At 41.5% G+C, this 17,487-nt stretch overlaps 1 protein-coding gene across 6 annotated transcripts in view; it reads left to right on the top strand.

The window, feature by feature from the left end:
- The window catches only part of gse1 (Gse1 coiled-coil protein), a 211,340-nt gene that overhangs the window by 174,714 nt on the left and 19,139 nt on the right, over window positions 1–17,487 (top strand). For 4 of the 6 annotated variants that reach the window (XM_038306718.1, XM_038306720.1, XM_038306723.1 and 1 more), the window contains 2 exons: window positions 6,747–6,944; window positions 17,149–17,357. In XM_038306718.1, coding sequence (XP_038162646.1) covers window positions 6,747–6,944; window positions 17,149–17,357 — 407 coding nt within the window. Of the gene's footprint in view, window positions 1–3,919; window positions 4,178–4,230; window positions 4,250–6,746; window positions 6,945–17,148; window positions 17,358–17,487 lie in introns of those variants that run through there. The other 2 variants (XM_038306722.1, XM_038306721.1) reach the window with 2 other exon arrangements.

Raw genomic sequence — 17,487 nt, 5'->3', positions numbered from 1 at the left:
TGAGTTTGTATGTAATGTATGAATATAATATACAAGTTTCACTTTTTAAATGGAATTACTGAAATCAATCTACTTTTTCATGATATTCTAATTTTATGACCAGCACCTGTATATCCCCTACGCTTTTCCACACAGCTTGAGAATCTTTCATAGCAGCTTTGCTACACAAGTGTCAGTTAGCAGTTTGTCACCTAAGTAGTTGATTTTTGTCAGCCACAAAGTTGTGCTTCCTGTGGTTATTCAGTCAGTTAAAGTAGGTGTGACTTTGGCCTGTGTTACATATCGTTCTGCTTGGTTGGTTTCATCCACATTTCTGTTTCGCTGGTTATTTTTAGGCACCCTCATGTTTCATTTCTCTGTTTTAAGCCTGAAGTTTCCTTGATGTGTACCGGACTTCTTAAATACCTTTTTTTCTTTTTCTGCAGCCCTTTTAATGACCTGTCAGCATATTCTCAGCCAGCCATCCATGCTGACATGTTCTCACTAAACTGACTGTATTATCCCTCCTGCATCTGAGTGACTTTGTCTTTTCAGCAGAGAGGTTGGTTGAAGTTCCTGCTGCTAAATGAGGAATGCTTTTTTATTGAGTGACCATTTTTATATATACATTTTTATACAGCTCTGATCAAAAACCAGAATGATTGGTTGTATCTGTTATTGTCCCTTTATTTACTGGGGTTAAGTGAAAAGTTATCTGGATCTGTTTTAGTTTTGAATCACATAAAACTAGTTTTTTTGTTATTGAAAGCATTTTAAACAACATAATTGATCCCCCCCTTTTTTTTATTTAATAATCCTATAAAGGGTCATGTTTTTGTTAAATGTATCAAGGGAGTGATCTTGTAAATCCTTTTTCATTTAATACAGCAGATGTCTTCTCTTCCGTATACTGCCTAGAAGTAATAATAATCAGGATCATCCGGTCAAACCATACAAATAACCTAAAACTGACAATAATCCTGGTCTGTGTGCCTCTATTTTATTAGACTACACTCACATTTTCACAGACCTAATGACAAGAAATGTTCTGGATAACATTTAAACTGTAAGTCAAGTGTTTTTCCTTTCATCCTTGCAACTGCAGCTCTGCTGCTACAGGAAGGATGATCAGAAAACAGTAATCAAGTTTCATGTTTGAGGAAACTAATTATAGGGATGTCGGTGAGGAACAAAGCAACAAAGCTTCAAAAGTATTCAGTGTCTGAACTAGTTTATTACCAAGACATTTTTATTGCCCATGTGAGGGCAGGGCACTCACCGGTTTGGCTCCGTTCCTAAGCAGCGCCTCAGTATTGGAGCTAAAGTATGCTTTTCTAAGCCTCTATAAAATGGTTTTATCTTTGTGGTGTGTGTGTGTGTGTGTGTGCGTGTGTGCAATCAATACACAGTAGCTGGAGGTGGTGCACTTTCAGTCCGACAAGTGTTAGACTTTCTCGAGCCGTCCTGGTGACTGGATCAAGTTGATGGGCCAGCTGCACTGCGCAGCTAGTTTTAACAAGCTGATAGGCAAATCCCTTCCTGGTTAAAGATTAACCACCCGCTTCAGCTGCCATCGCATTATCTCTCCACTGGCCAGGGCACACAGGAGCCAGGGTATGTCAGAAAGAGAGAGAGGGTTTTCTGCATTCCAACTACAAAAGGCTGGAAAGGCGAATGTGTCTAACAGTGTGTTTGTTTTAATATAAAAGTGATCGGCCTTTCTCCCAGCTGATTGCTAAATGGCACAAAGTCATCACACAGTTTTAACAATCAATGTATGTGTGGGTGGATAAGTAAGCATGTGTTGTGTTTTTGGGTGTATTCTGTTTACATGTTATCTGTTGTAATCTGACTTCTTCCTTCATGGACTTTTTTTTGTTTTCCCTGAGGGCGTAGCAGCACTCAAACAGTTAATTGCATCAGGGGGAACCTCTGATTAACCCCCAGGTTGTCAGGAAACCATTATATCAATTAGCCTCTCATCTAAAATATCTCATTTATAGGGGCTTTGCACTAAGAATGGTGGAACTGGAAATGGCCTTTGTCCTCTGCATAATCCCCAGCAGTATCATTTTTAATCTGTTTTTCCTGGTGTGTATCAGTAGCTTTTAAGTCTGTGACACCGTGCTGTGAACGTGCCGATTAACTGTAACACATTGCCATCTGCTGGAAGATGGAAGAACAGAGACCTCCAAGGGCATCTATATGTAAATGTTGGCTCACTTTTTTGGAAATTCCTAAGAAATGTCTCTTCATAAGCTGCAGCAAACCATAATATTCTTGTCTCGGTAATAGAGACGACCTTAGTTTGTATGTTGCTTGTTTGTTTTTTTTCAATTTTGAGGGGAAAATTATGAGAGGTTTAAGAGCACATGACTGGTTAGACCATATTTAATTAATTATCCAATTTTATTTTTCAGTGCCTGATCGTAGAACCTCTTTATTTATTGTTATTCCTACTAGAGTCCTAGGTTTCTAGTAATTTATGATTCCTTATCGTCTTTCTTGCCTATGTTGTCCATCAAAACCTGGAAATATGGCAGAAAGAACCCACCAGGAGTCGACTGATCAAGTTCCATCTTGTGCATCAGTTGATTTACTGAGGATTGAAAAGTTCTAGTTTTAAAAATCAAATATATGGTAACTTTCCTAAAGATGTCAAAGTATTTTCAGTGAAATGAAAGAAGGTGTCAGTGACTGGATCTATCTTTTATGTGTGAAACATTTTGACCCCCTTTCCACATGTTTCTTAGAGCTTTGTGTCCGTTACGCTGCAAGCCTGCTAGCCCAGGCTAATAATCTAGCCAGCATTAGCTGGTTATAACAAACAAAAGAGCTTATCCAACGGTCTCACAAGTGTTTGAGAAATCAAAATAAATTTAGCATATACTTATTTTGATTTTGCAGAGGCTTCTGCGTTGAAATAAAAATAATATACTTTAAAGCAGGAGGAAAAGTTCCTCTTCTCTTTTAAATAAACAGTTAAACGGCGTTATTTATTTGTGCTTTACATCAATTACACATTTTGCATTTTCCACAGACAAAAGGCCTTTATCAGATGAAAAAGAACCAATCAGAAAAAAATGGCTTAAACCTCAAGGAAGCTTTAAGATTAGAAAATAGATGGCAGGTGTGAAACGTGAAAGTGTATTTTAAGGAGGTGGTCTTCAGCACAGTCCTGGCCTGGCTGTCGCTATCTCTATCAGTCACATGCTTTATCGCCCTTTCAAGAAAAGCAACAAAGTCACAAAAGGAGGAAATGACTAAAGAAACAACTCATTCACACCCCTGCAATAACAGCAGCACCGCTGAAGGGGAAGTCTAACCCGCAAATGTACCCTTTTCTTGAACCCCCCAAAACATAAAAAACCCAATTTTTATCTGGTTGGATGGGAACTGTATTAGTGGTGATACAGGAAATAATTTCTCTTGTTTTGGGGTAAAAAGTGTTTAATTAAAGAAGAAGAATTAACCTGCTATTTCCAGACGGAGCTGTGTTGTTTACGGAGATAAATGCTCTGATTACAAAAGCCTTTCTTTCCTAAGCAGTCAGGCTTGACACAGGTCAAGACATGCATTTTATTTTTTTATTTTTGCTTCATGTGGGGCGTTTCACATGTGTAAGTAACCTACCAGCTCCCACCCATCCTTGTCTATGCAAACTCACACTGATTCTGTGTGACACTCCCTAGCAATGGGGTCACATGTAGTGACCGACTGAGCGCCCTCCCCTGTCTTCCCTCCCTTCCCCCTTGTCCTTTTCGCCTTGGCAGGGCATGCATGCCTGTGTCTGTTATCTACAAATGGCTGAGGAATTATAGGTTGAGAGGGGAGGAGGAGGCGTGAGGAAGGGAGAGAGAGAGAGGGAGGGAGGGGATGCTGGGATGAGGTCATGTGACATAGCAGCAGCTGCTTGCCTAAGAATTTCTGTTTTCTCACTTGGGGAGAGAGCTTGAGCAGGGAGGGGAGAGATAGGCAGGCTGTGTGGTGTGTTGCTTTGTTAGATAAGCTTTTAAACAGTCTGCGAGAGGCAGGAAGACAGGCTGGCAAGGGAGGGTGCGGGTGGATGGCTAGGAGGAGATAGAAAGAGTGCAGGAAGATGGCTTTTATCCCGTTGGTGGCTACCGGCGTGTGCTGGGATGGGCTCGACGTGAAGATGCAGCCGTGGGGGATCCAGGCGGCTTCACTCCTTTGTGCAGTAAGAAGCTCACACCATCAGACTTTTAATGCCACGCTAGGACTCGTGAACCACTGCCAAACCTCTAGATGTGTGCGTTTATTAAGCTCATCGCTCCATGTTGCTCTCATCTGCCTGTCTGTGGTTTCGTGTGTGTGGTTTAATGCTCTGTTTCAGGTTAGTCTCACAGAAAGTTGATGTGGTATCGTTCTTTTACTTCCGTGTCTGACTTTAGACAGATTCTTTTTGCCAGAGAAAGCCTGAAGTGTGTTTTCCTTGACCAAGTTGGGCTTTTGGGCTGTTGGTTGAGAGAGATTGTTGATTCCATTATTAATTGTTGTTTGGGTTCATTCAAAGTGCACTGGGTAAATGGGAGGTTACAAGCGGGACAACTCAAGAGGTGTTGGGAATGCTATTCACCATCTCATTCCTGACTTGCTACCGTGTGTGTGGGGTGTGTGTGTGTGTGTCTCCACTTAAACACTCACACAGGGTGCTGAGCTCCTGCTCCCTTCTCAGGAGGGAACATGATCTTTTTATAGCTCTGAACCTCTGGGGTAAACCCAGCTATAACTCCTAGTTACCTAATTATGGCGGTGAGATATTGGCATATTTTGCTTTTTTATACTTTAATCAATGTAATACTGTCAGTCAGAAGATTGCAGAGGATATTGATTCACCAGTTTCTTTTTAAAGGGTTTCCTTATACGCTTCCTAATATTTGTGTGTTGATGTTAATGTTTCAGGCTCACTAAACCTACACTTGTCTGAACTTCCACTGTCCTTCTAGCCACCCCTATTTTTGTGTTTGTTTTGCTGTAGCATGTAAGGCTATCAAGCTCCACTCTGGCATTTAGGGATTGCGCTAACACAGAGACTGTCGGCATGGTTAATTTTACAAGAGGCACACATACATGTACAGGAAGCAAAGGGGCAGCTCTTCTCACACTTTTATAACCCTCTATTCACCACCCAACTGTGACCAAAATGTGATAATTTCTCAGGTTTTCTAACCTTCACTTTTCTCATTTTCTTTCTATCAACTTGGAAATATTAAATACAGTGTATCCTTTCCCCGCATTTGTTTTTAAAAATGTTTTTATATCCATGGGACTGTTACCAGTTTTGATGAGTTATAGTTAAAAAAATAAAACTGCAATTTGCAATTTACCATTCCTGGGGTTTTAAGGCCAGCTCTGTATAATAATAACTGCACTTTATTGATTTCCCATTGGAGAAATGTACCTCTGCATTTAACCCATCCCCTTGGGGAGCAGTGGGCTGCCATTGTGCGGCACCCGGGGAGCAATCGGTGTTGATGGTCTTGCTCAGAAACCCAGAGTGCAGGCTGTGGGGATTGGACCGGGTAATTGCGACATTCTCACAGCGCAAGCGCATTGCTCTAACTCACTAGTCCAACACTCACTAATTATAGAATATGCCCCTCCCCAACTTGTTGCCGCACAGCCACATTTGGCTATGCTATTTTAATCCACCAAACAGACAGAAATTTGAATCAAACTGCTGTAATCAACTTTGATCAGTGAATATTTGATTCTAGCATGAAAAAATATTATGAGCTGATTTCTATTTTCTATTAAATAAATGCTAAAAGCAAGTGTAAACTGCTAAAAAAAGAACTAAGGAAATTAAAAATTAGCCTTTTGCAAAAAACATATGGTCTGGAAACTAGGGCTGTGCAAGTAATTGCTTTTGCAATATAATCAGATTTTTAAAACCAGATTTCAAATCGTAGAACTTCTCAATTTTGCTCCAATTACATAAACCAAGAGTTAAGACGTTGACTTTCTCACTCCAGCCCTTTAGGTGGCAGTAATAGGCTTGAAGTTGGTTTTGCTTCAACACAGAAGGGAAGGGAGATTTGTAGCCATTGGACAAATAGAAACACGCACTTTTCCTCAAAACAGTAAAGGTAAAGTCATACCAAAATGGAGTCCACACAAGCACGTGTTCAAGGTCATGAAAATAATGTAACATTTACATGCTGCTAGTTATTCATAGTTACCATAGAATGGCCAATGATTATTCCCTCTTCACTATAAAAATTTATTACAAATCAAGCTTTTTTTCTTAAATGTCATTTTAGAGGAAGATTTATTCTGCTGGATATGAATTTGCTTACATTCATGTGCTTGGATTTCACTTATATGATTGGCAAATGCTCAATAGAGTTTCTGTGTAAATTGTGACCGGGGGCCACCAAGGGCCACGTGGGCATACCTCTGAGGGTTTTTCTTTCCTGATAAAAGGAAGAGTGACCTGCCCTCCTGACCTTCCACCTCTGACCGTAAGACGTACGGCTCTGAATCCCCATCGTCTCCAGCTGTCACAGATAACCACCATCACTATCTCCCCGGCCTTAGCCTGTTTTCGAGGAAACAGCCAAATGTCTTTTACTTCTCGCTTGTTTCTTTGCATTGTTCCTCTAGCTTTAATTTCCATTTAGGCCATTTTTAGGCAGAGGTGGCTGTTTTTTTTACTCGGGTAGGAAAGTTATGGATCTCTTTATTGTTAGCTGTGCAAACAATTAATACCTCCCACCCTCCTTTGTGTTTGTCTGCTTCTTTAGGCATGAGCCATGAGCCAAAGTCACCATCATTAGGAATGATCTCAACGGCGACCCGTACAACGGCGACGGTCAGCCCCCTCACCCCGTCGCCTCTGAACGGCTCCATCGTAGCAAATGGAAGCCCAGCTGCCCAGTCAGCCCACTCCGGATTCGCCGCAGCCCTTCGTAAACTGGCAAAACAGGCCGAAGAACCTAGAGGTAAAACTAAAACTTGGTGTGATAAGGATTGATTCCTGATTGACACTGGAAGTTCGTTGTGGAAGAAAAATTTCATAATATTGAGAATTTATAAACCTTTTTTTTTTTTTTTTTTTTGCCAAATTTTATTTCCTTTTTTTCTTCAAATTTTAACTCATTAATCTAGTTAGTACTTTTAACATGAATCATGTGGTCTGTCTGCTATATTGAACTTAAAGCTGTCCCTGGAAATCTGAAGTATGGTAAAGAACCCCTCTAGTTGACTTATTTAATGCTCTCTGTGAGAGTCTCTATGCACAGATCGACCTGTCCCCATAACTCTTGACACTTCGGCTAACTGTAATCTTAAAAAAAAAACAAAATCTTCCATCATACAGTTTTTTTTTGTTTTTTTTTTTTATAGAGATGTCAGAGAAAGCACTGATCAAGGACCAATAGTTTGTTCACACTATCTGTAGTCCAAATTCACCACATTTGCGTGATGTTACTCCCCTGACATATTGCTAGCAATCTGCATTGAGACTGCTGTCGTTTCACCTGAGCTCTGGCAGGAGCAGCAGGAGTTCAGAGCAAGAACCCCCGAATAGGGTACGCCAGGCGACCAGCCATGCCCTGCTCCAGAGCTAAGGAAGGAGTATGGCGTTACATTTCAAAACGCCAACGAGCAAAATAAACATACTCACATGTACGTTAAACTACTTCTGTGCATGGTTTATCTACCACTGCACAACAGAATCACACATGCGTGAGATACTGCCGCTTCAAGAGGAGAAATTTTCTCTCTGCGTACCCCTGCTCCTCCCAGGCGCGCTTGGAGAAGCTTCCGCCACTGTCCCGCCTCCAGCCGTAGTCTTCACTTATGGGTGACGAGCTGTCAGTCAAAGGCTTCCTGACACTACTTCCCGTGTGATCATGTCTGCAAGTCTCAAACAGGCGGAGGCTTACAGAAGAGGTTTGTCTCCGCCCAACCTGTCAAAACGCATATTCCTTCGTGCGAGGAGAAAATCAGTCCGAGGACAGAGACGCTTTTGAGAGCGCAGTCATCTTCGAGCGTGACCGTTGGATAGAAAATCGTGCGTGCGGCGAGATCCCCGAGCGCCCCTGGGAGGAGCTTTTGATTTTGTTGTGCAGTGGTAGATAAACCGTTTTGAAATAAATGTGACACAATAAAGGAGGGCAGTGTGTTCACACGCACCATTATAGATCCACTGATCAACCACCCAAGATCTACAGCTGATCTATATTCCCTTTATTGGCTTCAATCTGTAATGGGCTGATCAGAAACTGAAAGGTCTGATAGTTTTGACTCTATTCATGTATTGCATATAAAGTACTAATTTTCACTAGTGTCAGTCTATCAACCAGCAGCTGGTAATTTTTCCAAAATCTAAAAACAATTACTGATGTTATGACTGTAAATCTTAATGTTTTGTTGAATTCAAAGCTGACAATTCTTTCATGACATCAGTAATGACTCCGTTCTTAAGCTGGTATCATTTCGATACAGTTTGAGCTGTACATCAAAGAATTATTGGAAATGTTTGAATGCCTTTTAAAAAGGAAAGTCTTTGCTCCAATGGCCCTGGGGCTACAGCAGCCATACTACCACTTTGTTTCTGCACCTTAATCAGAGGGACTCCTTCCAGTTTGCTGCTCTCCCTGGACACCTTTCTCTCCAACATACCAAAGCCTTGGGCCCAGAGCTCATCAGATGATTTATTAGCTCCATACAGTCAGAGTCAGCTTCTTCTTAATTTCCTCACACAGTCTTTCAGCCCATTATCTCTGCTCACTGGTTTAGCCTTGTATGTCAGGCCTATCGCTCTGACTGTTGCTGTCAAACACTATAATTAATACTACATTTTGTCTCAAAAGCGCCTTTCTGGACACTCAAACACTAATTCTCCTCACAAATTCATTCTTACTTTTAAAAAGAACCCCTTTCATTTTATTCAAAATCTTCCATCCCATTTCTATTAAATCTGCCCTAATACTTCTAATATTTAGTTTTACCGTATGTGAGACGTGCACAAAAGTATTGGTAATTCAAAATCGGCACAAGAAAGAGCTGCTTTTTTCCCTTTGTCGTACTGAGAGCAGATGTACCTCTTTTTTTTACTAAAAGCACGTTGCCTTTGTTATCTCTGAGATCTGCACAGCCTGGTTGAGTAGGTAGTGAGGTGTCAGTGAGGCGGCTGTCAGAGATGCAGCAAGGTGCAACTGCCTGTGTAGGAAGCTTTGTTTTTCCAGGGTGGGCAGTCATATGGCTCCTGAGCTGAAGTCATTTTCTGTCTACAGAGTCTGTATTTATAACCAACGCACACCCAAACACCCCCACATGTATAAACAGTTGTCTTTGCAGTGGTATAAGCCTTGTGATTTCTTTACATGCTGCAGCCTGCTGTTCTTTCATTACCTTTTGACTCAGCCTTCTCTTGTCTTTCCCACCCTGTGTGGTGTATGCTTTCAGGGGCAATATATGTATGAGAGATGTCATGACTCACGTTCTAAGGCTTTAAGGAATTAGTTTAGTTTAAGCACCGGTATCACAGCGACCAGCCGCTGAACTGATTTAAGACCCCGGATCACGGCTGCTGTTTGTATACACACCCACACACCCATGCCTTCATGCACACAGGCACATACTTCGTCACTTGTCTGAGGCGAGCATAATGAATAGCTTTGTGTATTGAGAGCTGTGCTGAAGAGGGGAGGTGATGGATAATGAGTATCGGAGCAGCATAAAGGACACTCTCATTCAGCGTACGCTCACATGTGTAAGCAAACCGGCACAGACGCAGCCAGCACGCCACCGCGGAAAATCAGACCTCCTGATATCTGATTAATTAAGACGATCTGGGTTTAATCATCTCAGTTGTTTCTTCTCCACTCTGTGGAGACACACAAACATGACAAGAGTTTTACAGCAGGAGAGAAAATGAAGTGAGGGAGAATAAAGGTATTTAGATTAGATGGAATGAACTGAACTGGATAGATAAAAGGATTAGGAAGTAATTAGTAGATTTGTGAAAACCAGGAGTGTCTATTATAAAGTCAATGTGTGTGTGTGTGTGTGTTATGAGGTGCATGTGTGTGGCCAGAGGCTTCCCTTGTTTCTGGGAGCCCACAGAATGCTGGGACAGTGGGGCAGTGTGTCGCTGACCTCTCCATCTGGAGCCTGCCTGGAGCTTGCACAGCCTCGCTGTGCTCAGTGTGTCCGTTTTGTGTGTGTGAAGTCCTTTAGGCTATTCCTGTGCCTGAAAGACCCACAAACAAGCCGACTTCCTTTACCTTCATCCATCTTTCTATGCCCACTTCTTAAGAGTATGATCACAAACGGGGCATTATTTAGCTGGATGTACAGTTTGTACAGTCAGCAGAAGGCACTCCTCCTCTTATTTCCAACCGCCATCTTGTACCGTCTTCCTTTCTCTCCCTGGCACAGCAACACGCATACTGTCTGTGTGTGTGTGTGTGTGTGCGCATACTGTCCCATCCCCCCCAACTCAGTGATGCAGATTACAGGCTTTGTGTTGTGTTGTCAGTGCATGTCCAAGACTGTAGTAGCAGGTGTGTGCAGTGTCTGCATCCATCTTTGCCTGTGTTTGTGTGCTAAGAGTGCACGTGTTGAGGCTTGTGCTGGTTGGGGTGGCATATGGATGCAGGGCTGGCTGGGCACCGCTATGCACACCAGGTGTGAAATGGACTGTTTAATTAAGTGCTGATGTTGTTGTAATGCATGCTGGGAGGGAGGAGTGTGAAGAAGGGGGTGAGGAGGGGATGTTGGCGGAGAGGTTGGAGGAGAGCGGCCGCTTCTTGGCAGGACGAGACCAACGCCTGCTCGGCTGGTTGGAAAAAGGTGACGGTGGTTGTGGCGATGGACTGGAGGGGTTTGTGCATTTCCTCCTAGAATCCTATCAAGGGACAGCAGAGTATGTGTGAATGAAAGGAACGACTAAAGACTCTGTAGCTTTTTTTTTTTAATTTCGCATAAGGTCACTGGTTAATGTGAAATGTACTGGTCAGGCGGGGGCACTTGGCCACAGCCTCTGACCACATTTTGCTTAGTTTGTTTATTGCTTCTGCTCTCTGGTTGTGTGTGTGCATGAGGATCAGCTTGAGCAATCAAGTGTGGAGGCACTCAGAGAGAATGGGGACTGGTAATGGAGGAGGCGATGAGGAAAGGACCTTCACATTAATCATATAGGCTGAGGTACAGAGACATGCTTCTGCTATTTATCTCTTTTGTTCCTCTTTCCTTACGACACTTCCTCCTTCCTCCCCCCCACACCTCCCGCATCCTTATGCCACACACACCCCAACTTATGAACATATGAAGGAAGCAACAATCATTGCTATTAATGAAGAGCAGGTTGAGAGCTGATGAGGCTGCCCTCGACTCTGAGGATCAAAGCGTTCGCTTCGTTCCTCATCTTCCAGCTCCCTGCAGGCCTGTTTTGTGTGTGGCCATCTTTCCCCTATAGATAGAAGGGGAGGAGCATATGGCAGTGATGAGACCATGCTGATGCCAGTCACATGCCTTGCATGCAGGATTTCTGTCCTATCACATGATAGTGGGATGAGAGGGAGAGGCACTGGGGAGAGGACAGCCAATAATTGTCTACAAAGAAATCTTAAAAGGTCGATAATGACTTGAGGAAGCATGAGAAGTGAAAGAAAGGTTAAAAGCTATAGAAATAGTCTTTATACCACTTTAACTTTTTCAAATTACATATTTAACCATAAACATCAATGCGTTTTAATTTTCTCTGATGTTATAAACTAAAGATTAGCAGCCATTTGCCATCACAGAGTAAAGCGACGCTTTTTAAAATGTTTCTAAAGTTTCATGTATGTTGATTTTAATTTTAGTCTCTTCACAAAACCATAAGACAAAGGATCAGAATGGATAAACTTGGTTGGCTGGGAAAGAAGTGCCTTATTCAGATAAACAGCAACGACAATGAACACTAGAGGGGGTTTGTGAATTTACAAATCTCACAACTCTTCATCTTGCTTCCAAAGCAAGATCTAAAATGGCTAGCTAAAAGTGGTAAGTCACCCGACGTGCACAAAGGAGGCCCTGGGTTCGAATCCCCGCTGGGATTGAGCTGCCAGTGTGGGTCCTTAGTCAAGGCCCTTCACGCTAACGCCTACTTTGTAAGTCGCTTTGGATAAAAGCGTCTGCGAAATGCATAAACATAAACCAAATGAAAAAAAGGTTTTGTGAGACTTGATAATGGGGGTTCGGAGATGATCTCCATCTGACTGAGCTTGATCGATTTTGGAAAGAGAAATGGGCAACAATTTCAGCCAATAGATGTACGGAGCTGGTAGAGATGTACTCTTGCAGCTGTAATTGCAGCAATATTAGATTTTTGTTTTTTTATATAAATCAATTTACGCTGTCTGATGTTAATAAAGCAGCAAGAAACATGAAAAGTTGTTTTTAATTGATGAAATATTTGAAAACCCTTTTATTCCCTTTCACTTCACAATAAGGTAAAACTAAATGAAACAATAAAAAAAAAAACAAGATGTGACCGTTTGAGAAGTATGGCTATGTTTGGCGAGACGTTCATTTTAAATGATGTCATGTAACGGGTGTAACAAAAATCTGATATAGCTGTGTCTGGTTGGCAGGCTTTTAATTCAAACAGAAGGAAATTGAAGTGGGAAGTATGAAGAGGTTCTGTTAAAAAGGAGGAGGTGGAAACGATAAAAAGAATAATAGCTCTTGGTTTGTGTTTTGGTTCTTCGCATTCATGATGTGTGCGCCCATCAAGGGAGGATGCTTTGAAGTGTACGCAGATCCTCCAAGCTGCAAGAAGAGAATTAGGCTGTTGGTTGAAGGCCCTTGTCTCTTTTATTTCCAGCCTTCCCTTACCTGCTTCCCTTCCTGCTCTTAATTATTTAGTCTGTCCTGCCTCTTCTTTGGTCTGTGCTGCCTCAACGATGAAGAGAAGGAGATGGAGGGGGCGCCAGGGGGAGGTGGGGGTAGATGTAGTGCAGCTCTGTTGCTTAGCAGTAGAGTATCACTGTGATCACCCCACCACCACCATTACCTCTCTGATGATTGAATAGGCTGTGACACTACAGCTGTATTAAGTGTGGTTCTGTTCCCCAGGCTGAGTGGGCTGCTATTGATTGGCCTAGTCTTGTAGGGGAGAGTAATGGCTCTCCGAGGTGAGGCGGGGGGATTAGGCCACTAATTGCTATTGTGCAGACGAGATATGACTGCCCCCACCCCACCCGTCTACCACTCACCCATCTGCACCCCTTATCTCTTCTTTCCTCTCTGCTCTATCTCTTATCTCACTCTTCTTTTTTCTTATCTTTTCCCGTCTCTTATAATTTTCCATTTTCTTGTCTTTTCACACATCACCAGCATTTCTTCATTACACTTTTTTATTCATGTTGTCCTCTGCCAGTCTCGCCACCCAGCCACTACTGCAACGATATTTTAATTTATTTTTTTTTTTTAAACGGCCCTCGATGCCATCATGAATCCATTGTAATATGTGATGCTTTTATTGTGAATAAGGAGCGTAAAATCCTCCTGTGTCTTAACACCAACTACCGTGAGCTAAAGTTGTCTGATATTATGGTTATGTTGCCATAGAAACTAAAGCAGGGAAGAAATTTGGATAAAAGGCAGACCTGGAACTGGCCTGGGGTTTCTCTTGGTTATAGATGTAAAGTAAAAGTGCGCTGTTACACAAAATAGTGCTACCGGCTCACCAAAGCACTCGTCTCTCATCGTCCTTTTGGCATCACCATCGCTCCAAGACGGTTGTGACCCAGTTTGACTGGCAATGCTTTACTTAATTTGAGAGTAGGTGATATACTGCTGCATATTATGCCATCATGAAAGGGGGGGGGGCTTTTATGAGAACAAAGATAGCATTATCAGTTAAAGAAAAGAAAAACAGCTGGAAGATGGGAACTTCACTTAAGACAGAAGGATAGAAATGCAGTAAAACGAGAATGGGGTTGTGAGCAACATTCAGTTAAAAAGTTACCAGAGGTTAAGGTGGTTTTAGTTTCCAGGATGAAGTTTAAACAAAGGCATGTAAAAGTGGGGACAACATACTAGAGCTGTAGTAGCCAGAGAGAGAGAGAAAGGGAGATGTGTTGAAAGTGAGGCATCTGACCAGTCTGTGACCCCGCGCTACAGGGTTTCCCTGGAGGGCTTTGTTAATGTGGCACGGCTACATCACAGCAGAGGAGCTCATTGGACTAGCATTTCACCACCTGCTGTGCTTGTATATGTATAGAGAACAAGATGGGAGGGGGGGCGACGTATGTGCCTCTAAGCTCCACATTCAAGCAGAAGGTTCTTATACTTTTATCTCCTGTAAATCCTGATCAATGCCTCTGTAATAACCTCAGCTATGCATCCATGCAAAGTACCTTGCACAATAATACCATTAAACTTAGCTAACTTAGGTCAAATTACAACCAAAAGCTTCAATACAAGGTTTTATGTCAAACACACAAAGTACCACATATGTGTTAAGGAGAAGAAAATGGATAATTGTTTTTTTTTTTTTTTTTTTTCAAATGAAAATCTGTACATTGTGACATGTATACACATTCCAGCTGGCTTCAGCGCTCATCTAATTAATGAATAGAGCCCCACAGTGTGTAATTTGATCTTTGCGTCGATGCAGCCATTCTGTGAAGATATCAGAGGTTTTTAAGAGAACATTGGTGAACAAAGCATCACGAAGTTTAGAGCTTGGTAGACGTGTAAAAGGTCAAAAAATAAATAAATGAAACTTTGTGTTTAGAGAGAATGACGATAGAGTGAACAGAGTTGCATGGAGTTGGCACAATGCAGTTCATCAACTCCAGAGAAGATGTCATGACCATAGATAAAGGTCTCTAAAATAAATGGCGATGGGCATGGCTGGAGGAGACAGGGCGAGATGACAAGCCATTTAGCAGCTGGTGCAGCCAGTTAGGTGAACCAGGCCCTTGTTTCTTGCTTCTGCACACTGTGCTCCAAGAACGCTTAGCAGCAAAAATGGATATCTAAAGAAATGTGGTACATGCAAGTGGTAGGTATAAATGCACTTTTGCCATCTTCTTGCCGTTTTTGGTATTGTTTTCAAAAGTCAAATTTAGTCTTCAATCATTCATGCAATCTCTGATCCCACGCCCCCCCTACCCCCTAGCATGGCTTGAAAATACACACACATATATATAGCTCACGTATTCACTCTCCGATTGTCTAGCAGGTTTAAACTGAGGACCAACACACGGATTAGGACATGAAAAAGTCCGATTTCTGGGTGATGACATCTTTCAAGAGTTCATGGGAAATTTGATAAATGTGAATTTCCCCCTTATACACTTTAAGGTCGGGGAATTCCTTAAAAGCCTGACAGGCCTTACATCGATTGTCCTACTCAAACACCTGAGATCACTATGCTACTTTAATTTGTTGTCACTCTCTCCCTTCTTAGCTGTCATCTTAGGTGACCTTCTTTTGTCTCCAGACTTTTATCCCTGCTTTGCTTCCCTGCTTAATATATTTTTCTGTTTAATAAAACATGGCTTAAAGGAGTAAATTATCAAACTTCTGAGGGTAACTTTCGAGCTAAATTTTGTCATATTTTCCTCACAAAAAACATGATTTACTACTCATTGTTAATCTTTCTCTAGAGGTCACCATAGCTGTATCTGTGATGGTTCTTTTTCTTCTGTCTTCATGCTTTTCCTGTTCTCAGCCTTTTCTGTTGGATCTCTCTTCATTGGAACAAGCTTGCTGACCTCAAATTCCCTAAAAAGTTTAACTTCTCTCTTGTTCTATCCTCTCTTCTTTCCCTGACCCCTTTCTCTTATGATGTAGTCGCTTTCTGAAAGTCCCTCCATTCCTCTAAATGCTGTATCATCCCTTCTCCATTATCTTTAGCCATCTTCTTTTTTGCTAATTCATGTTAGGGCTCCTGTGTGACGGACATCCTCCTTGTGACCGCCTCAAAGTTGATGTTTAATAAGACTGGCTTATAGTAGCTTCAGCAATGTAGTTTTTCACAAAAAGATCAGCTTATTTCACTATTGTTATTTTAAGCCACGGATATACTCTGAGCTACTTAGTAACATTGCTGCCTCTGACAAAATGTCTATAGATCGTATATTATATGTTATGCATATACCAAAAACTCCTTAAACCATATGTTGATGCTAAAAATGAGCCAATATATCCCAGGTATTCACCCTGATAGTGTTTAATTGGTCCGTTTAGCCTGAAAATATATATATTTTGATCCGGGTGATCAGCAGACATGCTGCTTCTTCTATAAACTCCAATGTTCATATTAGATTCCAAGTGTTTTTCGTGTCCCATCCTTCTTGGTGTCAAATAATTTTGTGCTGTTTTAAATCTTCTTCTTGGACTTTTCCTAGTTTACAAAAGATTAAACCAAAGTGTAAAACGCAGCAATAAAATATGTCAACAGGGCACCATAATAAATTCCTTTGTATGCAATCAAAAGGAAGTACTGGTGTAGAAAGAGTATGTAGCGAGAGATTTTCTACTTTTTATGGCTCAGATGCAAGCATTCATGTGCTGTATGTGTGTTTATAAATATATCTAATTATGTATATCAACTACTTTACATGTAAATGTATCATATAGTTTGCAATTTAAATTCAAAATAAATCTGGAGCTAAAATGGATTGATTTGATTCAAAGTGTATTTATGTTGTAGAACTGTGAAGTCAGACATAAAACCCATATTTGTTCTGATACTTAAGCATTTCTGTTAACAAATGCTCTCTAACCAATGTGATTGAGCCTTTTTTTCTCAAAGAACCTCATTCATTTCTGTCTCTCAATTTGCAGACATACAACATACTCCAATCCCTCCTTGCTGTAATTGCATTGAAATGTGCTTGCACTATTGAGCTGAATATATTTGCAAATCTCACTTTTTAGATTTCTATTTTAATAAACTCTTTTCAGTTCATAATTACACACTCCTTGATTTCCATTTATCCCATTAACTTTTGTCCTATGAGCTATTATAACTTGCCTGAACATGAAGAGATTCAAGTGATATTATTATGGATATTTTATGAGAAACAATATGTGCTTGGGTGTAATTTGCTTCAATCTGCCTTTTCTTTTCTAGAAACATGTCTGCATCTAATATCTTTGACGTTATTCATTTTGTTATGTTTTTTTTGTCCCCAGCTGCGTCGTCCATCAGCAGCGAATCGTCTCCAGTCTCATCTCCTGCCACCAACCACAGCTCTCCAGTCAGTACACCCAAGAGGGGTCCTCTTGGTCCAGGACCTGTGCTGGTTCCCCCAGTGGGTCACAGTGTGCCAAACACTCCACCTGTCGTAACCATAGCTCCGACAAAGACCAGCAACGGCCTGTGGAGGAACGAGGGACGGCAGGTAAAATCATGCTTAAAAGCCACACTTACCAACATTAATTGCATCATGTTTATTTGGTCTTTCTTTGTTTCTTTTGCCCTTTTTCTCTGCTGTTTACTGGAGTGTTCAAAGGTTCTCATTGTTCAGGTTT

Source organism: Cyprinodon tularosa, unplaced genomic scaffold (assembly GCF_016077235.1).
Source record: "Cyprinodon tularosa strain WSP-4 unplaced genomic scaffold, ASM1607723v1 ctg59, whole genome shotgun sequence".
Classification (NCBI taxonomy): Eukaryota; Metazoa; Chordata; class Actinopteri; order Cyprinodontiformes; family Cyprinodontidae; genus Cyprinodon; species Cyprinodon tularosa.
Note: the sequence above shows the minus strand (reverse complement) of the source record. Positions and strands in the feature narration are given on the sequence as shown.